Here is a 24,588-nt window from a genome sequence, read left to right on the forward strand (position 1 = left end):
GTAATGTGTGGTGCAGTGTAGTGTTCATTGCAAGTGGATTGCGGCTGTGTGATCTGTTCTGCACCCAGATGCCAGTGGTACTGTGTTTTTATATTCTTATACGTTTTCTGTGTATTCTGTTTAGTCTTTGTTTTTTGTAAAGTTGTTGGTAATGTACACTCCTTGCCAGTGTTCTATTACCTAGTGTTAGTCTGTTGTAGACTATAAACAATCCCTTTTTACTTTGAGGATTAGAGTTCCAAATTGTGGCATTTCCGTCCTGTCTGTTTATAAGAGAGATTTCAGGTGTGAATTTCTAATAAGGTTTCTAAGAATTGGTACAAGTGCATTCACTTAGTCACTATGAGCACATCAAGCGCTGCGCAGAGTGACCATGTGGTTCGAGGTTCCATTTCACGGATTGTGCGGCCCTTCCCGCCAGAGGTTTGAGTCCTCCCTCAGGCATGGGTGCATGTATTGTTCTTAGCATAAGTCAATTTAAGTTATTTTAAGTAGTGTGTAAGTCTAGGGACTGACAACCCCTGCAGTTTGGTTCCTTAGGAATTCACGCACATTTGAACACATCAAGGAAAAATTGGTCAGCCATAAGTGGTGCTGAAACCGACAAGTAGTGACCCCGTCATCATTGGTGGAATCTCAGTTCATATCGCATGATGGATGAAAAACAACAGTATCGAGAAAAGCAGTCTGGCTGCCATTGTTCTGCCCAGATAATCCCATCCTTTGATTTGTGTAAGCAAAAACAAGTTTTTGTGCACAGGGAGAAAAGCTGACGCAACTGAGTTCACACTTATAGGTGACAAACTTGACCATTGATTCACTGCTGAGGTGCAATACATAATTATGGTGTCACTGGAACAGACTTGTACACCAAACTCAAGTTCTTACTCAAGAGGAGATGGGCAATGTAAAGCAAACCCAGCACTTGCGATACTTATGCAGTGAGAATGACACAGTCACTGTACCAGATAACTTGTGAATGCTATGGAGCAGTCATTTGCCACCACAAATAAAAGCCATAGTTGCCTCACAGACTTGACAGGCCACCGGATGCCATGCTGGAGCTGACTGATTGAATACAAGATGCAGTCACACCCACACAGGTCAGGGCAGTCACAGAGCAGAACAACAGTGCGACTGCTGCAGCAACAGTAGCAGGGCTGACCACAACTCACCCCCAGAAAAGGTAGAACTGTTGTGTGCACAGGGGTGCTGTTGTTGCAGGACAGCACCAACAATGGCAGAGGTCGATACTGATGGCGTTCAAGGAATAGAACTCCTGGTGGTGCCATAAACCTACAAGGTGACATGCAGAAGTGCTGGTACCACTGCTGGTTTTGCTATCAGGTGAAGAAATGTTCATCATCGTATTCTCACTCAAATGCAACCAGTGCCATAAACCTACAAGGTGTCATGCTGAAGTGTGGTACCACTGCTGGTTTGTTTATCAGATGAAGAAATGTTCATCATCGTATTCTCACTCAAATGCAACCAGTGGTCAGTGGTGGGTGCAATCAAGTGCCATCCTCCAAACACCTGTTTGTCACTGATTGAGGTACCCGTGTGAAATTCGTAGTAGTTAGCGGCTCAGACCTGAGCAACTTGCCTCAAATGGCCATGCTGATTGTTGCTGACCACTGCCTTGTACCTGATAGCCACTGGCAACTTTTCAATCGCAACGTACAATATTCAGCACATGGGGCTCAACATTGGACTGTGCCACCTGCACGGTACTTCACTGTCACAGACATCACCAAGGCAATCCTTGGAGCAGATCTCCTGGTACAGTACTGACTACTTCTGGACATTGCAAATGCTTGCATGGTGGACTGTGTTGCTGGCTTGGCAGTCACCAGTTTTCACTACAGTGCAGCCATCCACAGCGCCAAGTTGATACAGGCTTCTGGGGGTGCCAAGTTGATACAGGCTTCTGGGGGTGAATACACAGATTTGGTGAGCGACTACCCAAATTTGACCAGGCTGCCCGGTACTCCTAAGTTCATACTGTATGACACAGTGCACCACATAAATATGACAGATGGATGCCCTGTAGCATATTGGCCAAGACATTTGGCTCTGGACAGCTTAGCTATAGAAAAAGCTGAATTGATTCTGTGATACATGAAGGCAAAATGTGGCCATCTAAAAGCCTGTGTTCCTTGGCTTTACACTTGGTGCCAAGTAAGGTGGAGCCTGGCACCCATGTGGTGACTATCATGCATCTAACTCATGGACAGTGCCTGACTGCTTTGAGGGATTATAATTACATGCTACATGATGCCACTGTATTCACAGTTCTGGCCTGTGTGAAGGCATATACTCAAATGCTGGTAACCATTGGAGACATACCCAAGACTGCCACAGTAATACCTTTTGGATTATTTGAATACATGTTCACAACTTTCGAGTTATGTAATGCTCCTCAAACCTGGCAAAATTTATAGTCTTCGTTCTCCAAGTGTTACCATGCTGCTTGACATACCTCATTGATCTCCTAGTGTTCTCCGCCAACCCAGAACAGTGCCGATAGCACTTTCAAGAGGTATTCAAATAAGTTGAGTGCTGCAAAGTCATTCTGAATGAGGCCAAGTGTGTCTTCAGGTTGCCAGAGGTGACATTTCTCAGTCATAAGATCTCTGCTGTGGTCTCCCTTTTTCAGCCTGGGAAGATGGACACAGTACCAATAGTAAAAGATTTACAACATTTCTTGAGATATGCAGAACTTCCATAGATAATACAGTCCTCATGATGCAGAGTTACAGGTACTTTTGATGGTGTTATTGGGCCTAAAAGTTAATGGCAAGTTTCAGTTCAGTGGACAGACATATGTGTTCCACGTTTGAGGCAGCAAAGAAGAATTTGGTCAGTGCGGCACTTCTGGCACACTGTGGCTTGATGCACCACTAGCTGTAGTCGTATATGCAACTCAGATGGCTGTCAGTGCACCACTACAACAGCAGTCGGACAATGCCTGGCAACCACTGGCATACTACTCACACAAACATACCGCCTTTGCAGATGAAATGGAGCCCATACAATTGTGAGCTCCTGGCAGTGTACCAGGCACTAAAACAACTGTCATTCTCAAGTTGAAGTGTGAGTGTTCACAGTTTATATGGGCCACATGTCGTTGACATTTGCATTCAGGTGTAACAGCGTCAAGTACTCATCCAGGCAGTTTAACCACTTAGGATTTATGATCCAGTTCAGAGTCAACATTAAGCACATACCTGGGATCAACAATAATGTTGCAGATTGTGTCTAATGAGTCAACAGTATCTCCAATAGATTTTTCTGCACTTGCACAAGGTCATCGAGAAGATGATGAACTCTGTATGTACATCAACACTGCTGCAACAGTATTGAAGCTACACGTCATTGACATACCAGGGAAGGGACATGACAGTACTGTGACAACTATCATGTCTGAGCTTGTCTCTTTCTGCCACAAGTGCTCAGAAGGAAAGCTTTTAATGCTGTTCATGAGTTGCGCCATTCAGGGGTGTGTCCAACATTTCATTTAGGTCTCAGTGTTTCTTGTGGTCAGGCATGCAGTAAGATTGTCACGAATGGGTCAGATCTTGTCTCCAGTGTCAACGCTGCTTGATTACTCACCATGTCCTAGTCCTGATTGGCGACTTTGCAGATTCACCCACATACATTTGGACATTGTTGGACTGCTTCACCCATCGAATGGGCAGAGGTAGTTATTAACAATGCTGACCATCATACTTGTCACCTGAAGCAGTACCGGTCGATAATATCACAGTCGGGACATTAGCTTGTGTCTTTGCTTTAACTTGTTTGGCAAGATTTGGATGTCTGCTGCATGTCAGCATGGATTACAGATGTCACTTTGGATAAGAACTGTTCACTCAGCTGGCCAAATTTTGTAGTGATACACACCATAAGAACGCTAGCTACCATCCGGCAAGCATTGGAATGATTGCATGCTGACACCATTGTTTTAAGACAGTGCTAATGTGCCATGAAGAGACCTGGTGGCCCAGTTATACTACTTGACTTGCGAACAACATTCAAATCTGATATCAGTTTGTCAGTGGCTGGCTCGGTTTATGGTGAAAGATTGTGCCTGCATGATGATTTTGTTGACACAGAGACAATAATGACAGCCATGTAAGCCAGATTTTTTGTGTCACTTGAGAATCCATCTTCCAAAAGCTTTGCGACATGATACACCTCCCTCCTCCGTGCGCCAAGATCTCAAGCATTGTACACATGTTATGCACTGCACAGAAGGCATTGAACCACCACTGCATACCCTTGTCCTGGCCCATGTAACATTCTCAAAAGACATACACAAGCAATGGACATTCTAGTGAATGGCAAGGCAGCAAATGTCTCATTAAACTGCATTTAACCAGTTTATGTCTTCCTTGAGACACCACTGACAGTGACTTCCAATGCAGATGACTACTCTGGCCTCCCAGGTGCACTTCCCAGTGCAATTCCTTGATACTGATGCGCAGCCTCTCCCCAGTGGATTGATTTAGTGGCCTATACATCAGCTGTCATATGCTAATGCAAAGTTCAGTGTTTTGTAGTATATGGTGCAGTACAGTGTTTTTAGCAAGTTAATCATGGCTGTTTGAGCATTTCCTGACCCAGCTGCCAGGGGTACTGTGTTTTTATGCTTTTATATTTCTATGTGTTCTGTTTATTCTTTGTTTTTTTTTGGTGAATTTGTTGTTAATGTATGCTCCTTACCAACATTCTGTTACCTGATGTTAATGAATCGTAGCCTGTAATAAGTTCCTTTTTATAAGACAAAATAGAGTTCCAAATTATGATATTTCTGCCCTGTCTCTTTGTAAGAGAGACGTTAGGTATACTTTCGTAATAAAGTTTCAGAGTGTCAGTACAATTGCCACTCACTTAGTCACTTCAACATATCAATTGAAAATTAGTTAGCCAGAAGTACAGCTGAGTTATAGATGGGAAAAGTGACCAGTTAAAACTGATACCAGTATATTAGTTCTGAATAACTGGTATTTTTTGGTATTTATTTGGTCTTGGTTGTAGCAGGTGTTTTTTATTTTTTACTGATAACAGGGTAAAGAAACCTAAATTTCAGTTAATCATAGTGTCAGTACTAAAATTTTTGATGTTTAAATAAACCTTTTTTTTTAAATGTAGTAATTTTTATTTATAAAATTTTCGTTACATAGAAATATTGCATTATTATAGAAAATTGGAATATGATTAGAGCTATTTTAATTACAGTACTGACACAAATGAGCAACAAAAACATGGCATAAGAACAGGTACAACACTGATGAGACAGTAACGTACCTGTTACCATATGACATGACCTATTAAATGGTATGCACGTTATGCAATGTGCAATAATTTCTCCATCTGGCTTATGTGGTAGTTTCTTGCTGTCATCTGACTTCATTTGTTCCCTGGTCTGGCAGTGTTGTACGAAATACAATGTCAATGAAGTGCAATGCTCCATTTGCTTAAAAAAATTAAATACGGGAGGAGGCACAAGAAACTTGTGACATCTTGTAAAAAGAAAACTTAAAACGTAACAGTTTGTTCATTACAGCAAAAGTAAAAGTAGCTGATCTGCTGCCTTTATCTATTTAATATGTCTTTTTCTGCATGTAGCCTTTGAAAATGGACAAATTAATGTGAAAAACAGAGTTTTTGCCCTTTAGTGGTGACTAATCATAATGTCCAAATAGTGGCATGATGTAATCATCTTGTGGTGTTGCAGTTCTATTTGTTGTGACCATGTTTGCTACTAAATGGGAAGAGGAATTCTGCCATATGGAAGACACCTTTTTTTCTGTTTTGTTGCACCCAGACATGTTTTAGCACGTTTTGTGCTATCTTCAGTGGGTTATTTTTTATTTACTAACTGTAAAATTATTGTTACATATTAACAGTTAGCAAAACTTTTGGTACATAATTTTTACAATTGTGAATGAACAATTGTTGTAAAATATTGTACATCATTTGTTCAAAGTTCACAGTTGACATATTTATTAACAACCTGATGCACTATGTGTTGTTTATAACATTATGTTAGAATTCTATTTATAGCTAATTGGCAAAAAGCGTGGATGTATGCATTAGTTTACGTACCTTACATGGTGCTATTGGACATTTATTTTGGTAGCTATTCTGCCACACAATCTAAAACTTCTCATCTGCAAACAGCAAAACGTAATTTTTATTTACAACTGGAAATGAGTATATATCATGTTTTTCATGTGTTACTTACGGTTTTGATATTGTGGTGCTTTCTCATGTGTTATTGGAAAAGTGAATAGGCCGATTTTGTGACCTATGGGCACTTAGACACTGCACTTTCTCCAATTTTTCAAAACAAAGGCAGCGTTTTTGCTGCCATTGCATGTTGTTGTGGTTGTGTAGTATTCATTTGTTCGTAGTGCATTTGGCTGGATGAGGCGTGCGAGCTTGAAGTGTTGTTTGAAGTGTATTTGGCACACATGAAAAACATGATATATACTCATTTCCAGTTGTAAATAAAAATTACGTTTTGCTGTTTGCAGATGAGAAGTTTTAGATTGTGTGGCAGAATAGCTACCAAAATAAATGTCCAATAGCACCATGTAAGGTACGTAAACTAATGCATACATCCACACTTGGCATCTGTGGTGTTTGGTTTGTTTGAGCATATAGAAAGAAACTTCCACATGGGAAAGATATATTAAAAACAAAGATTCCAAGACTTACCAAGCGGGAAAGTGCCGGTAGACAGGCACAATAAAATAACACAAAATTTCTAGCTTTCGCAACCAACGTTATATATATATATATATATATATATATATATATATATATATATATATATATATATATATATAAACAGAAAGAGACTTCCACATGGGAAAAATATATTAAAAACAAAGATTCCAAGACTTACCAAGCGGGAAAGCGCCGGCAGACAGGCACATGAACAAAACACACAAACACACACACAGAATTACGAGCTTTCGCAACTGGCAGTTGCTTCGTCAGGAAAGAGGGAAGGAGAGGGAAAAATGAAAGGATGTGGGTTTTAAGGGAGAGGGTAAGGAGTCATTCCAATCCCGGGAGCGGAAAGACTTCCCTTGGGGAAAAAAAGGACAGGTGTACACTTGCACACACACACACACTAACACTACTGGCATCCTGAAACACTGTCTTCATTGGGTTTTGATCGTTTGTATGGGAAAGTCATATAAAAAGAACCATATTTAGTATAAATATCTGTACACTGTTTTTGGCATGTGTGTGTGTGTGTGTGCAAGTGTACACCTGTCCTTTTTTTCCCCAAGGGAAGTCTTTCCGCTCCCGGGATTGGAATGACTCCTTACCCTCTCCCTTAAAACCCACATCCTTTCATTTTTCCCTCTCCTTCCCTCTTTCCTGACGAAGCAACTGCCAGTTGCGAAAGCTCGTAATTCTATATATATATATATATATATATATATATATATATATATATATATATATATTAAAAATAAAGATTCCAAGACTTACCAAGCGGGAAAGCGCCGGCAGACAGGCACATGAACAAAACACACAAACACACACACAGAATTACAAGCTTTCGCAACTGGCAGTTGCTTCGTCAGGAAGGAAGGAAGGAGAGGGAAAAATGAAAGGGTGTGGGTTTTAAGGGAGAGGGTAAGGAGTCATTCCAATCCCGGGAGCGGAAAGACTTCCCTTAGGGGAAAAAAAGGACAGGTATACACTCGCACACACACACACACACACACATATCCATCCGCACATACACAGACACAAGCAGACATATTTAAAGGCAAAGAGTTAAGGGCAGAGATGTCAGTCGAGGCGGAAGTACAGAGGCAAAGAAGTTGTTGAAAGACAGGTGAGGTATGAGCGGCGGCAACTTGAAATTAGCGGAGGTTGAGGCCTGGCGGATATCGAGAAGAGAGGATATACTGAAGGGCGAGTTCCCATCTCCGGAGTTCGGATAGGTTGGTGTTGGTGGGAAGTATCCAGATAACTCGGACGGTGTAACACTGTGCCAAGATGTGCTGGCCGTGCATCAAGGCATGTTTAGCCACAGGGTGATCCTCATTACCAACAAACACTGTCTGCCTGTGTCCATTCATGCGAATGGACAGTTTGTTGCTGGTCATTCCCACATAGAAAGCATCACAGTGCAGGCAGGTCAGTTGGTAAATCACGTGGGTGCTTTCACATGTGGCTCTCCCTTTGATTGTGTACACCTTCCGGGTTACAGGACTGGAGTAGGTGGTGGTGGGAGGGTGCATAGGACAGGTTTTACACCGGGGGCGGTTGCAAGGGTAGGAGCCAGAGGGTAGGGGAGGTGGTTTGGGGATTTCATAGGGATGAACCAAGAGGTTACGAAGGTTAGGTGGACGGCGGAAAGACACTCTTGGTGGAGTGGGGAGGATTTCATGAAGGATGGATCTCATTTCGGGGCAGGATTTTAGGAAGTCGTATCCCTGCTGGAGAGCCACATTCAAGGTCTGATCCAGTCCTGGGAAGTATTCTGTTACAAGTGGGGCACTTTTGGGGTTCTTCTGTGAGAGGTTCTGGGTTTGAGGGGATGAGGAAGTGGCTCTGGTTATCTGCTTCTGTACCAGGTTGGGAGGGTAGTTGCGGGATGCGAAAGCTGTTTTCAGGTTGTTGGTGTAATGGTCGAGGGATTCAGGACTGGAGCAGATTCGTTTGCCACGAAGGCCTAGGCTGTAGGGAAGGGACCGTTTGATATGGAATGGGTGGCAGCTGTCATAATGGAGGTACTGTTGCTTGTTGGTGGGTTTGATGTGGACGGATGTGTGCAGCTGGCCATTGGACAGATGGAGGTCAACATCTAGGAAAGTGGCATGGGATTTGGAGTAGGACCAGGTGAATCTGATGGAACCAAAGGAGTTGAGGTTGGAGAGGAAATTCTGGAGTTGTTCTTCACTGTGAGTCCAGATCATGAAGATGTCGTCAATAAATCTGTACCAAACTTTGGGTTGGCAGGCTTGGGTAACCAAGAAGGCTTCCTCTAAGCGACCCATAAATAGGTTGGCATACGAGGGGGCCATCCTGGTACCCATGGCTGTTCCCTTTGATTGTTGGTATGTCTGGCCTTCAAAAGTGAAGAAGTTGTGGGTCAGGATGAAGCTGGCTAAGGTGACGAGGAAAGAGGTTTTAGGTAGGGTGGCAGGTGATCGGTGTGAAAGGAAGTGCTCAAGTGCAGCGAGGCCCTGGACGTGCGGGATATTTGTGTATAGGGAAGTGGCATCAATGGTTACCAGGATGGTTTCTGGGGGTAACAGACTGGGTACGGATTCCAGGCGTTCGAGAAAGTGGTTGGTGTCTTTGATGAAGGATGGGAGACTGCATGTAATGGGTTGAAGGTGTTGATCTACATAGGCAGAGATGCGTTCTGTGGGGGCTTGGTAACCAGCTACAATGGGGCGGCCAGGATGTTTGGGTTTGTGAATTTTAGGAAGTAGGTAGAAGGTGGGAGTGCGAGGTGACGGTGGGGTGAGGAGTTTGATGGAGTCAGGTGAAAGGTTTTGTAGGGGGCCTAAGGTTCTGAGGATTCCTTGAAGCTCCGCCTGGACATCAGGAATGGGATTACTTCGGCAAACTTTGTATGTAGAGTTGTCTGAAAGCTGACCTCCGGAAAGGCAACTCACTCACCCTCCACAACCTTTCCAACAAACCTCAACCTCCTCTCATTGCACACAGACCCAGTCTCTCCCATCTACTCAATCTCCCACTTCCAGCTCCACTCCCCCCAACACCTCAAAATTCTAGTCAACACAATCTGGAACCACAACACCCCAATTCAGTAGTTAACCTTTCCTCCAAACCCCTCTCCCAATCCGAAACCTCTGTCCTATCCAAAGGCCTCACCTTCAGCCCCACTCCCAGGTTCAACCAAACTGCCCTTGTCAAGGATTTACTGTCCTACACTCGTAGTCTCTGCTGGAAATATCACTTTGCCACGAAGAAAAACAATCCTGATCCCACTCCTAATGATCCAACTCCCCAAGACACTATCCAAATTGAACCCTGCCTGCAACAGTTCCGTCCTCCATCACAGCGGGACCCACCTCCTCTTCCTCAAAATCACCCTCTCCAAACCTTCCAGGAATTTCTCACTTCCAGCCTTGCCTCTCAATCTTTCTTGAAAAACCTTAATCCTACTCCCAACATCACCACAGCCGAATCCCAGGCTATCCGTGATCTGAAAGCTGACCGATCCATCATCATTCTTCCGGCTGACAAGGGTACCACGACTGTGGTACTTGATCGTCGGGAGTATGTGGCTGAGGGACTGCGTCAGCTTTCAGACAACTCTACATACAAAGTTTGCCGAAGTAATCCCATTCCTGATGTCCAGGCGGAGCTTCAAGGAATCCTCAGAACCTTAGGCCCCCTACAAAACCTTTCACCTGACTCCATCAAACTCCTCACCCCACCGTCACCTCGCACTCCCACCTTCTACCTACTTCCTAAAATTCACAAACCCAAACATCCTGGCCGCCCCATTGTAGCTGGTTACCAAGCCCCCACAGAACGCATCTCTGCCTATGTAGATCAACACCTTCAACCCATTACATGCAGTCTCCCATCCTTCATCAAAGACACCAACCACTTTCTCGAACGCCTGGAACCCGTACCCAGTCTGTTACCCCCAGAAACCATCCTGGTAACCATTGATGCCACTTCCCTATACACAAATATCCCGCACGTCCAGGGCCTCGCTGCAATGGAGCACTTCCTTTCACACCGATCACCTGCCACCCTACCTAAAACCTCTTTCCTCGTCACCTTAGCCAGCTTCATCCTGACCCACAACTTCTTCACTTTTGAAGGCCAGACATACCAACAATCAAAGGGAACAGCCATGGGTACCAGGATGGCCCCCTCGTATGCCAACCTATTTATGGGTCGCTTAGAGGAAGCCTTCTTGGTTACCCAAGCCTGCCAACCCAAAGTTTGGTACAGATTTATTGACGACATCTTCATGATCTGGACTCACAGTGAAGAACAACTCCAGAATTTCCTCTCCAACCTCAACTCCTTTGGTTCCATCAGATTCACCTGGTCCTACTCCAAATCCCATGCCACTTTCCTAGATGTTGACCTCCATCTGTCCAATGGCCAGCTGCACACATCCGTCCACATCAAACCCACCAACAAGCAACAGTACCTCCATTATGACAGCTGCCACCCATTCCATATCAAACGGTCCCTTCCCTACAGCCTAGGCCTTCGTGGCAAACGAATCTGCTCCAGTCCTGAATCCCTCGACCATTACACCAACAACCTGAAAACAGCTTTCGCATCCCGCAACTACCCTCCCAACCTGGTACAGAAGCAGATAACCAGAGCCACTTCCTCATCCCCTCAAACCCAGAACCTCTCACAGAAGAACCCCAAAAGTGCCCCACTTGTAACAGAATACTTCCCAGGACTGGATCAGACCTTGAATGTGGCTCTCCAGCAGGGATACGACTTCCTAAAATCCTGCCCCGAAATGAGATCCATCCTTCATGAAATCCTCCCCACTCCACCAAGAGTGTCTTTCCGCCGTCCACCTAACCTTCGTAACCTCTTGGTTCATCCCTATGAAATCCCCAAACCACCTCCCCTACCCTCTGGCTCCTACCCTTGCAACCGCCCCCGGTGTAAAACCTGTCCTATGCACCCTCCCACCACCACCTACTCCAGTCCTGTAACCCGGAAGGTGTACACAATCAAAGGGAGAGCCACATGTGAAAGCACCCACGTGATTTACCAACTGACCTGCCTGCACTGTGATGCTTTCTATGTGGGAATGACCAGCAACAAACTGTCCATTCGCATGAATGGACACAGGCAGACAGTGTTTGTTGGTAATGAGGATCACCCTGTGGCTAAACATGCCTTGATGCACGGCCAGCACATCTTGGCACAGTGTTACACCGTCCGAGTTATCTGGATACTTCCCACCAACACCAACCTATCCGAACTCCGGAGATGGGAACTCGCCCTTCAGTATATCCTCTCTTCTCGATATCCGCCAGGCCTCAACCTCCGCTAATTTCAAGTTGCCGCCGCTCATACCTCACCTGTCTTTCAACAACTTCTTTGCCTCTGTACTTCCGCCTCGACTGACATCTCTGCCCTTAACTCTTTGCCTTTAAATATGTCTGCTTGTGTCTGTGTATGTGCGGATGGATATGTGTGTGTGTGTGTGTGTGTGCGAGTGTATACCTGTCCTTTTTTTCCCCTAAGGGAAGTCTTTCCGCTCCCGGGATTGGAATGACTCCTTACCCTCTCCCTTAAAACCCACACCCTTTCATTTTTCCCTCTCCTTCCTTCCTTCCTGACGAAGCAACTGCCAGTTGCGAAAGCTTGTAATTCTGTGTGTGTGTTTGTGTGTTTTGTTCATGTGCCTGTCTGCCGGCGCTTTCCCGCTTGGTAAGTCTTGGAATCTTTATTTTTAATATATTTTTCCCATGTGGAAGTTTCTTTCTGTTTTATTTATATATATATATATATATATATATATATATATATATATATGTGTGTGTGTGTGTGTGTGTCTGTACTGGGGCAGAGAGAGAGAGAGAGAGAGAGAGAATGAATTTCTTTTTCATTAGTAGTTTTGGTGTGAGTGTTATTTGTATACTTCTTCCATTGTGGTGAAGAGGGTTTTATTGCACAGTGATTTGTATTCATTGAGTACTCTCTTTCCTTGGGCTATTGGTTTTTGGATGTGATAGTTTTCTTCTGTTGTTAATTTTTGGTATACGCTGATACTAGTTTTAAGGATGTGTAAGTCAGTTTCAATGTTTGTTGGGTGTTTATTGTGTGCTATCATCAAGTAGTCTGCAAATGTTGAGTGTGAGCTATTGCTTTTCAGTGCTCTGAGGTGTTCTGTGTATTTGGCTATGAAATTACTTCATGTTTGGCCCACATATACAGCTTGACAGCAGTTGCAAGTAAGTTGGTATATACTGGACTGGCTATATTTGTCAGTGTTGGTGGTATTTCTTCCTAGTCTGTTTTGTATTGTGTTTTTGGTTCTGTATGCTATGTTGAGTCCTTGTTTCTTTAGTATATTCCCCCCCTCCCCCGGTGTGTGACTTTTTGTTGTTGTAAGTCATTATATGTTATTTGTTGATTACTGTTTGCTGATTTGTTATATGTTGTGTCATGTTTGTTTGTGTGTGTGTTTCATGGTTATGTGTAGTTTGTTTTTGTATTTTGTGGTTTATTTTGTCTACACTCTTTGCATTATATCGATTCTCCTGTGCAGTTTGTTTTATTGTGTTCAGTTATTGTGTGTAATTGTGTTTGTTCATGGATATTTTGTTCATTCTGTGTAATAAATGTGATTCTTCAATTTCTCCAGGCTTATTTTATGATGAAATAAATCTTGGGTGAACAGCCTGTTATGAGTGTGCATAGAACACAATATTTCGGCAATCGCACACCTGATGATGGCAACGTGGTCGATTGCCGAAATATTGTGTCCTATGCACACCCATACCAGGCTGTTCACCCGAGATATATTTCATCTTGTGCAATAAATAACTGAAGCTGGCTTCATTGTGAGTTATGGGGTGATTGGAATGGTTATGAATAATGGTGCTGCTCATTGTGGGTTTTCTGTAGACTGTGAATTCATGTTTGTTGTTTCTTTTGTGTTTGGTGAGATCTAAGAAATTAACTTTTTCATCTGTTTGTGTTTCAATGGTGGACTTTATTTGTGGGTGGATGGAGTTTATGTTGTCGTGAAGTTCTTTTATGCGAGGCTGTGGTTCATCTATTAAGCATATTACATCATCTACATATCTGTACTGATATATTATTTTGAACTGTTTTGGTATTACTCTTTTGTCAAAGATTTGTTTTTCTATCTGATTGAGGAAAATGTCAGCTAGGAGGCCACTCATTGGGGGCCTCTTCCCCAAGTAACATGATCCTTGACAACAGCATGATTTTTTAGCAGAATTTCAAAAAATTAGAAGCAGTAAAACAATACCAGTTATTTTTGTGGAATTCAATCACGTATCACATCACATCAGAGGAAAAAAAGTGAACAGTGAGCAGATTAAGTTTTTCTCTCCTTTCCCAACATAATTTAACATTTTGATTATACTTATCTTGAAACTGAGGGAGTCAAAATTTTTCAATCTTCATTTAGTTTCTACTTTCATGACAGGAAACCATAGGGATAAAAGACTGATAATTAGTTATTTCAGAAATCAGTTATTTTGAATTGATTTAACAGTCAAGTTAAATTGGCATTGATATAAACTACTATAACTGAAAAGGGGTTTTTTCAGTAATAACCACCTTATTATGCACAGAATTCCAAACATGCTTCCAACAGTGGGAAAAGAGACTTGACAAGTGCATCGCATGTAATGGGGAGTATTTTGAAAGTGACTGAAGTAATTTTGTAAAAAGGTTCATCAATATTTTTTTATGACAAAAATCCAGTTTCTTTTGGATCCCCCCTCATAAACTACAATGCACAGACAGTCATGAGTCATTCACACAATAGTGGTAAACATGTAACACTTCATAACACAATCAACACACTCCTGATTTTTATAGCATAAGTTTAGGCTCTGGGGCCACCAGTAGCTGTAATAGCAGAGGAATACAGTGATTGTTTTGTTCTGAAAGAGTACTGTAAAAATATAGCAAAATAATAAAATTGTGCATCCTTATTTATTATCTGATTTACTCTTATTCCAGCTTAGATTTGCTACTTTGCTGATGACAAAACGCTTAGAGGTCCTAACATAAGTAAATTCACTTTGATTCCATGTTTGGAATTAGAATTGCCTTTTGTTGTTGTGTGTTATTATTATATTTCATGCAGTAATTTCTAAAGAATTGTTACAGTTTTGATGGAAATAATATTATTCTCATTTGAGTGATGTTTGTAGAGTTTTTGTAAGTATTTCTTACAATTTTTCAGGGGGAAAGAAGAGAAAATTTTTTCACATGATCCATTCCAGAAACCCATATTAGCAACAGAACCAGAATACAAGCCATCACAATGGAAAAGAAATGAGAATTATCAGTCCAGTGCAACAAAAAAATCTGCAACTCTTACAATGAAGCAACCATACTTCACTCAGACACAGTACATACTAGCACCAACGTCAAAGGTGCCCCTTCGAAACTCAAATATCACCAATGATGCTAACAGTGATGGTAACAATTAAAACACTTTGCTTTATATTTTACTAGATTTGTGAATGCTTTAAATTTTGCTAACTATCTTGAACAATGTAAAACTCATGGTTTGCTTATAATTAAGGACACTTAAGTTGTCCAAAATTAGTTTAAAATTAAAATTGACAGCTGTAGGGCAATTTATAGCCCAAAAGAATGCCCTCATTATTGCAACACTTGTAGTCTGGTGTTATGAAGTATCTAAGAAAAAATGAACATAATTACAGTTAGTCTCCGTACTTTTTTTCTAGTCTCTTCTTGTATCTGAATGCAGTGGTTGAATCTCCCAATGTTTCTCTGCATTTGAGAACACATTGGCAATGTTGGTTCTGGAACATGAGATTAAGTAGCAGTATCACCACTTATGACATATACCTTGCACTATCTACATTAAGAGGTATGACTGTACCACACTGAAAAATATTTGTTCATGCAGTTGCTTCTAAAAATGTTCAGTATTATGAGATCCTACCCACAAATAAACCATTTAATGGAATTATTGAAGGGCATTGCCTCATGCTGTTTTTGGCTTTCAGCAGTGATGCAGAGGGAAATGGATGATAGAGAAACATTTGATTTTTTTCTCATGCTGCGTAAAACTCAGTGGCCTCGACACCTGAGATGGTGCAACAATAGGCAGCACCTGCATGTGCAGTGTATTTTTAGAAATCGTCAGTATCATTAATATTAAAGTCATAAAGATTGTATTGTATGGTGAGGGATGGCTTGGTAGCTACAAAAGTACCATGAAATTCACTTACATCCATAAAATGTATGTGCAGTAATGTTTCAAATGTTGCAAAATGCTGAAATATACAGATACCTGAGGCATAAGATGAGGGGAATTTCTCTCACACAAGGGCCTTGAGAAAAGTAGCCAAATTGTCAGGAATGTCTTAAAGCCATTCGAGAAATGTTGGACTGTTTAACCCTCTGTTGACCAAGTATGCAAACAATGTAATGTTAGTGTTAAATACTACTATTTAGGAGCATAGCCAGTGGGTTAAACCATGTATTGAGTTGCCATGTCTCAAACAGCAGATCTATCTCAAACACATTTGTTATCCATGGGAAATGAACACTTGTGCGCAGCAGTTTCATTTTGGACTGGAAACAGTGATACATGACATAACCTGTGCCATACGCCATATTGTAGTATGTGAAGTACAGATGTAGTAGAAAACAATTTTATCTCTTGCTGGGACAGTGGTAATAATCAGAGTGCTTCAAATACTATCATGTGGGTCCTGTACAACATCCAGAACTGCTGAAAACACTCCAGTCTTCTAATTTAAAAATGTTGTTTTTCATATAAAAATTATAATGTGGGCACTTCCAGAAGTGCAGGGCAAACTACTGGCAATGGAGTTATTGAAACTGATAAAATCAACTAATATACAAAACTTCCTGGCAGATTAAAACTGTGTGCCCGACCGAGACTCGAACTCGGGACCTTTGCCTTTCGCGGGCAAGTGCTCTACCATCTGAGCTACCAAAGCACGACTCACGCCCGGTACTCACAGCTTTACTTCTGCCAGTATCCGTCTCCCACCTTCCAAACTTTACAGAAGCTCTCCTGCGAACCTTGCAGAACTAGCACTCCTGAAAGAAAGGATACTGTGGAGACATGGCTTAGCCACAGCCTGGGGGATGTTTCGGTAGCTCAGATGGTAGAGCACTTGCCCACGAAAGGCAAAGGTCCCGAGTTCGAGTCTCGGTCGGGCACACAGTTTTAATCTGCCAGGAAGTTTCATATCAGCGCACACTCTGCTGCAGAGTGAAAATCTCATTCTGGGAACTAATATACAATTCCAAGTAATACTTATACAAAAGAATAAGACATATTTTGAATGGCACTTAGTATAACAATGTGGGCACTTCCAGAAGTGCAGGGCAAACTATTGGCAATGGAGTTATTGAAACTGATAAAATCGACTAATATACAATTCCAAGTAATACTTATACAAAAGAATAAGACATATTTTGAATGGCACTTAGTATAACAATGTATGCCTTTTTATAGGTTTTCTGTGACTATTATTTTAAATAAAGGTAACAATTAACAATTTTCAGCCTTCTCTCTACATTGATGGTACCACAGTAATTCATCCCCACTCAAACTTCAGTGACAATTTGTCTTCATAGTAGAACATAGTTTTAAGTTTACTAATACATTCAATCCATAATAGCGCATTAACATAAGAATGTTAGAGATGCGGAGGGGTGTGAGAACCACCAATTATATACTATACGTGATGCATGTCTAAAATGAGAGACTGCTTGCAGTTTTATTTGATATGACATAATATTTCATTTTTAATTATTTTACCAGTTCATATGTAAAATAAAATAATATGGCATATACTATCTGAGGCTTGCACTCTTGTTAACTTAGTGATTCTTTTCCTTAATGAGCTCCAAACCCAAATATATTGTGCAAGAAGATAGAATAGAGATAGATAAGTAAGAAAATAATTACATAGAACTAATGCACACAATACTTATGGTGATACAATCAAAAGTGGTAACCATAATGAACAAAGTTTTATGGGGTTCATACTATAGCCAACCAATGGATAATGTTATATCTAACCAAAGGAAAGCAGAAACAATATTATGAGAAGTAAAGTAGCTACTCACTAAATAGTGAAGAATGCAGAATCGCAGCTAGGCTAGACACACACAAATGCAGCTCACATACATGTCTGCAGTCACAGGCGACTGAAACCACACTTCCACACTTTGAACATGTGTGTGTGTGTGTGTGTGTGTGTGTGTGTGTGTGTGTGTTTGTATGTGTTTGTTATGTTGCTGAAGGCCTTAATGGCCAAAAGCTTTAATTGTGAGATTCTTTTCATTGTGCCTATCTGCAACTCAGCATCTCCACTATTTGGTGAATACCTATTTTCCTTCTCGTAATGTTGTTACATTCCATCCTGAATTTTCCAGTGTTTGATTTTTGCCCAAAGGAAAGCAGAAAGTTGTACTTGCTAGTTAACCACTTTAGTATGGGGACATTATTGTGACTGGACAGAAATCACAAACGGGGTTCCCAAAGGCTCAATCCTAGCACCACTACTGTTCCTCGTGTATGTAAACAATGTTCTATGAAATACACAACAAGGAGAGTTAGTCCTTTTTTGCAGGTGACGCTAGTACCGTAATCAATCCCAAACATAAATGCAGAAGCAGAAGAAATGATAAACAATGTTCTTAAAACTATTATTGACTTTTTTTTAGAAATGGTCTCACTCTCAATTTTAAAAAGACATGAAATATTCAGTTCTGCACATCTAGGGGTACTACAGCAATGATAAGTGTAATGCTTGGTGAGGAAATAATAAATAGAGTGCAAAGTTCAGAATTCTTAGATCTCCATACTGATGATAATGTAAAGTGGAAAAATCACATTTTTGAAACCTTAAAACACTTACTTTTTCACCATTTGCACTTAGAATTCTTGCAAATTTTAGGGAGAGGCAAATCAGTATGTTGACATATTTTACATATTTTCATTGTATAATGTAATATGGAATAATGTTCTGGGGTAACTCATCTTTAAGAAAGTAAGTCTTCATTGTGCAAAAATGTGCTGTGAGAATAGTCTATGGCACTAACCCGTGAATGTCATGTAGACATCAATTTAAGGAGGTGGGCTTTCTGACTACTACTTCAGGGTGTATTTGTTCCCTCATGAAGTTTGCTGTAAATAACCCACGACAGTTCAAAATGGAAATGATGTATATATTTACAATACCAAGAGGGAAAGTGACATTCATTACTTCACAGTAATGTTGTCTTTAGCACAAAAAGGTGTGCGCAGCCATTGCAATTAAAATTTTTGATAACTTACCCAGTGATATAAAACATCTGACAGACAGCAAAGTAAAATTTGAAAACAACTAAACAATCTATAAACGTTCAGCATGTAGCCATATTTACAAATTGGTTTGCAATGTGAATGTAAAATGACTTGTTCCAAATGATTTATCATGCAAAATGATCCATGGAATATGAATCTAACTGAAGCCAAAACTAAATTAGGCACTGCATGTTGATAGCAAATGCACCTGTGATTTTGTGAGTTAGTAGTTTTTAAATGGTTTCACAGACTTTATCTAAGAATTAATAGTAATTTTCAAATTCCTAATTTCAGAAGCTCAGCTTAGAAGTGGTATTTTAATAAGGCAGTAGAGTTAAGGTTCCTGGGGCAAATTGCAACCTGACTAACATGAGCGAGCGTTTATCCCAAGAGTTGCAAATGTAATACACCCTCCCTCAAAACAACACGAATTGTGTAAAAAGGCCAGGTTTAACATAGGTATTGTAGCTAAGGCACTGCATTTGAACAGAAGAGCCACGTGATACTTGTTGGCCTCATGACACATCACGGAGATGCCACGAAATTAAAGAAGTTCCATATGCTACCATTGATTGTGCCAATGTCTGTGACTGAGGATCATTAGCAGTGATAAATCAATTAGATGGTGGAAAACTCAGCATATTTTTCTGCAACTTTTCAGTACTGAACACGTATTTCCTTGCACCACTAAGGGTAAAGCTGCTGTCCTGATTGAAGTAGTTGTTGCTCATTCTGATCTCAATAGTTATCTTGATGACAGAATCCTTGTTTTCATAGCTGACAATGAAAAACTTTGCTTGTGGTTTTCAACTGTTAACCAGATGCTGTTGTCTCAGTGTCATTTAAGTTTTTAGATGCCATCCAACTACTATCATTTAGAAACAATGTTTCTGACATGGTTTATATGGCTATTATATATTTTTTGCTTTTATATATGCTTTGTAAACAGATGTAAGCATATTATTGTATTAATTGATATATTTTTTGAATATATTGTTTCAGATTCTCAGGAGGGTGAGATGAGAACCTCTAGAGTATCATTACATTCTGGAAAGCTGTTTGGTGGGATAGTTAGTCAACAAACTAGAGGTATTCCTGGTCGGACTGATTGGGCCGCTAAGTAAGTGTTCTAAGAAATTGCCTATTTAATATACTATTGATGATGTAAGATGCTCATGCCTAATTTTTTTATTTTATTTTTAATACGATTTTCAATTTTATTCCAGATATCTGAAATAATGACTGGATAATGCTGCTACAATGATTATTCAGTACTTGTGTGAAATATGGACTTCCATTTTTGTATAATGGGACCATAAGATATGGCATGGAAACTGTGCATGAAAGGTGTACAGGTGCTGTGTAGTAATTTGATGGAACAACAGTTGATAATGCGCTTTTTTTAGTGCCTGTAAGATGTGTTGTTTGATAATACTACAATTTGCGAAATTGTAAATAGTATTTGATTAGATATGTATATACATGCCAAAAACAGTGTACAGATATTTATACTAAATATGGTTCTTTTTATATGACTTTCCCATACAAACGATCAAAACCCAATGAAGACAGTGTTTCAGGATGCCAGTAGTGTTAGTATCCCATAAAGAACGCAGCTGAGATTTCATAATAAAATTAGATTCTTTTGGGAATTGTCTCTTTCAACAATTTATTTTTTCTAAATTAAATTTATACTTAATGTCATTAGATGATTTCTCTCTTTTTCCTCTCCTCTTCCTCCCTCACCCCTCCCTCCTCCCCCTCCCCCCTCTCTTCTCTCTCTCTCTCTCTCTCTCTCTCTCTCACACTTTTGCTCTTACTCTCTCTCAGATTTTTGAAGCAATATGTGGTGTGCTTTATCTTGTTTATGCACACAGGGAAAATACTGATAAATAGATCAATAACTGAAGCCAAGAAGAGAACAGGTTACAATGTTATGGGTATTGTTCTATTACTGTGTGACTAATCTCTATAGCAAATTTCAAACTGCACCAGATTAGACTTGAATATTATTCTGACTTAAGTATTACTCAAACAAAAGATCAGACAATACATTTTGTTTTTCTCTTGTAAAATTTTTTGGTTGTCTGTATAGTAACTTGATCCACAACCACTGCCTCAGAATAATCCCTTACAATCCTTCCAAGAATTCTTCACATCCAGCATTGCTTCACAACCTTTCCTCAGGTCCCTACAACATGACCCTAACTTGTCCTCTGCAGAACTCCAGTCTCTACATTCCCTAAAAGCTGATGACTCCATCATTATTCTCCCGGCAGACAAAGGCCATACCACTGTGGTAATTGACCTACAGGAGTATTTAATGAAAATCTATGCCAGCTGTCTGACACCTCTACATACAGCACCTGCCATCAAAATCCCATTCCAGTGATTGAAACTGACCTGGAGTCCCCCGAAAAACCTCAGGCTTCTCACAAGGACTTGCACCTCTATCCATAGAACTTCTTACCACAACCAAACCGTGCACCCCCACCTTTTACCTTCTTCCTAAGATCTACAAGCCCAATCATCCTGGTTGTCCTGTAGCTGCTGGCTCCATAGCACCCACCAAACATATATCTGTCTTAGTTGATCAACAGCTGCAACCCATAGTACAAAGACTTCCCTCTTTTATTAAAGATACCAACCCTTTTTTTTAGATCATCTGAAATCTGTGCCTGTCCCATTCCCACTACACACCTTGCTTGTAACCATTGATGCCATCTCCCTCTATACCGACATCCCCGCCCCCCCTCCCCTCCTCCGTGCATGGTCTGTCTGCAGCTCAACATTTTCTCAGTCAGTGCCAATCTGATTCCAAGCCATGACATCATTCTTGCTCCCATTAATCAACCTTGTAGTTACCAATAGTTACTTCACCTTTGATGGGCAGACATATAAACAGATCAGAGGTATGGCCATGGGAAATAGGATGGCTCCATCCTGTGCCAACCTTCTCATGGGTCACTTGGAGGGGGCTTTCCTGGGATCTGTAAGTCTTCATTCCCTGGTTTGGTTCAGATAGATTGATGACATCTTTGTCATATGGACTCTTGGTGAGGCTGAACTGTTAAAATTCCTGGAATCTGTAAATACCTTCTCCCAATTAAATTTCACTTGATCCTATTCGGGATCCCATGTCACTTTCCTTGAAATTGATCTCATCCTCAACAAAGGTCAGCTACACACTTCCATCTACATCAAACCTTCTAACAAACAACAGTATTTACATTTTTCCCCAGTTGCCATCCTTTCCATGTCAAACGTTCCCTTCCATACAGTCTTGGCATACAAGGCAAATGTATTTGTTCGGATGCAGAGTCTTTACAGCAGTACAGCACTGCTCTCACTTCAGCCTTCATGGGACATAATTATCCCAACAGCCTAATTCAAAAACAGATTTCCTGGGCCCCCACATCTAATGCTGATGCTGAGATCCCTCCAAAAAACAACTGTGGAGCACACCACTTGTCACTCAGTATTGTTCTGGTCTTGAATGTACCAATCAGCTACTTCGACAAGGCTCTGACTTCCTAAAATCATGCCATGAATGGAGATCCATTCTGTCTGAGATTTTGCCCACCACACGTAGAATAGCTTTTCGTCGCCCTCCCAATCTCCGCAGTATCCTTGTGAAACTCTGTGCTCTGCTCTCGCACCAACCTCCCTACCCTATGGCTCGTACTAGTGCGACTGTCCCTGCTGCAGGACTTGCCCTGTGCACCCTCCTGCCACCATCTATTCCAGCCCTGTAAATGGATAAACATACACTATCAAAGGGAGACCCACACATGAAATGACACATTTCATGTACCAGCTGTTATGTAAACACTGTTGAGCCTTTTACATCAGCATGTCTACCTCCCAGTTATCAGTCAGGATGAATGGGCATAGGCAGATGGTGTATACAGGCAACCTACAATATCCCATTGCAGAGTGTGCTGTACAACATGACAGTCATGACCTAGGTACCTGTTTCACCACATGTGCCATCTGGTTTCTTTCCCCCACACACCATTTTCTCAGAACTGTCTATTTTTTGCCATCCTCCCTCCCACCTCTGTTAAATACAATGCACTTAGCTTTTCACTCTTACTCACTTGTGCACAGTGTTTTAGTAGTAATGTCTGTCTTGCATGTTACCCTTTCTTCCATCTTTAAGCTCTCAGGTTTTCAAATCTCGTCTGTGCGGTCCCCAAGAATCAGTCTTTTGCTCTCATCCCCTCTGGTAAGTCTCCCCTGACCTGGGGTTCTGGGCAACTTTAGTAAACTGTACCACTTTCCCTAAACCTCTCCAGTCTGTAGAGGACAAGGGGTTATTTTTAGGAAATATGGTGCGAAACTGTGATTTAGTGTGTTTCAGTGCGTGATCCGCCAGCCTCATGGTAGACGGCAGACGAAGGCTGGCCGGTGCGTTATGCAGGTGACATAGCTTTTGCAACAAGCATCAATATGTGTGTACGTGCGCGGCAGCCATCAACAGCCAGAATGCAGCATTAGCAGAAGTACGCAGGGGCGAGCTGCGTGTAGCACGGTTGCATTAGCCAACTCATTGAGAACATTCTAATAAACATGGCGCTACATAACTGGTGGATTGAGCAGTAGTCTGCACTATGGGCGTTAGGTCGCTGTTACATTGTAGTCATCAGTGACGCTGTCCCCGAGGACTGGCCGGCGGAGGGTGTTGCCCGCTGCTGCACCGGTTACTCCCAGAGTCGTCACGAGCCACAGCATCTGCAGGAGGCAAGCTAGGCCAGGCCTCGTGCTGCTAACCTCCTACCGCCTGTGCAGCCACTGACCGAGCATGGCGTCACGTTCCCTGGGCTGTGCACATCAGCACATCTCCACCATGACACGAGCGGTGGGGCTGAGTTACCAGAAAATGTATTGGAAGAACCAAAAATAAAGAGGAAGATTGCTAAAAACAGCCACCTTCTTCTACCCAGCCACACCCTACAACCCCGATCACGTCACCCGCTCTGGTCGTCCTATTACAAGTCCTTTTCCTTCATCTCTCTTCCTTCCCCTTCAACTCTTCTGCCAGAAGAAGGAGCCACTGGATCCGAAAGCTTGTAAAAGTTAAATCCTTTTGTGTGTGTGTGTGTGTGTGTGTGTGTGTGTGTGTGTGTGTGTGTGTGTGTATGTGTGTTCCCCTGCCACTGCTTGGTGAGAAGATTTTTTATCTGCCCATTTACATTATAATATGATACTCAGTCAGCTATAGAAGTCAATTAGATCTGTAATGCTGTCTGCTTCTAGTGAAAAAAATTCGTTTTGAGTATGTTTAATTCTATTTTAACTAATGTGCAGTGTTCATTGCTACTGTAACATAATGTTTGCTTTATGTATCTCCTGCTACCATCATATTCACCAGGACCAAAATATTGACTGCCGTGATTAGTGTGATCTGCTCCTCTCAGGCTCCATACTCTTCAGTATACCAGTCCACTATCTCTCTCTTACTTCATCATTTCATCTTCTAAGTGTCTATAGTCTTGCTATCCACT

General features: G+C 41.4%; 1 protein-coding gene across 18 annotated transcripts in view; it reads left to right on the forward strand.

Annotated features, from left to right (window-relative positions):
* The window catches only part of LOC126354432 (serine/threonine-protein kinase dyf-5), a 230,593-nt gene extending 209,808 nt beyond the window's left edge, over positions 1-20,785 (forward strand). For 10 of the 18 annotated variants that reach the window (XM_050004086.1, XM_050004081.1, XM_050004092.1 and 7 more), the window contains 3 exons: positions 14,960-15,198; positions 20,084-20,201; positions 20,308-20,783. In XM_050004086.1, the coding sequence (XP_049860043.1) occupies positions 14,960-15,198; positions 20,084-20,201; positions 20,308-20,320 (370 nt within the window). In that variant the 3' untranslated portion in view covers positions 20,321-20,783. Of the gene's footprint in view, positions 1-14,959; positions 15,199-20,083; positions 20,202-20,307 lie in introns of all 18 variants that reach the window. The other 8 variants (XM_050004096.1, XM_050004095.1, XM_050004080.1 and 5 more) reach the window with 2 other exon arrangements.
* The last annotated feature ends 3,803 nt before the right edge of the window (positions 20,786-24,588 follow it).

Source organism: Schistocerca gregaria, chromosome 3, assembly GCF_023897955.1.
Source record: "Schistocerca gregaria isolate iqSchGreg1 chromosome 3, iqSchGreg1.2, whole genome shotgun sequence".
NCBI lineage: Eukaryota > Metazoa > Arthropoda > Insecta > Orthoptera > Acrididae > Schistocerca > Schistocerca gregaria.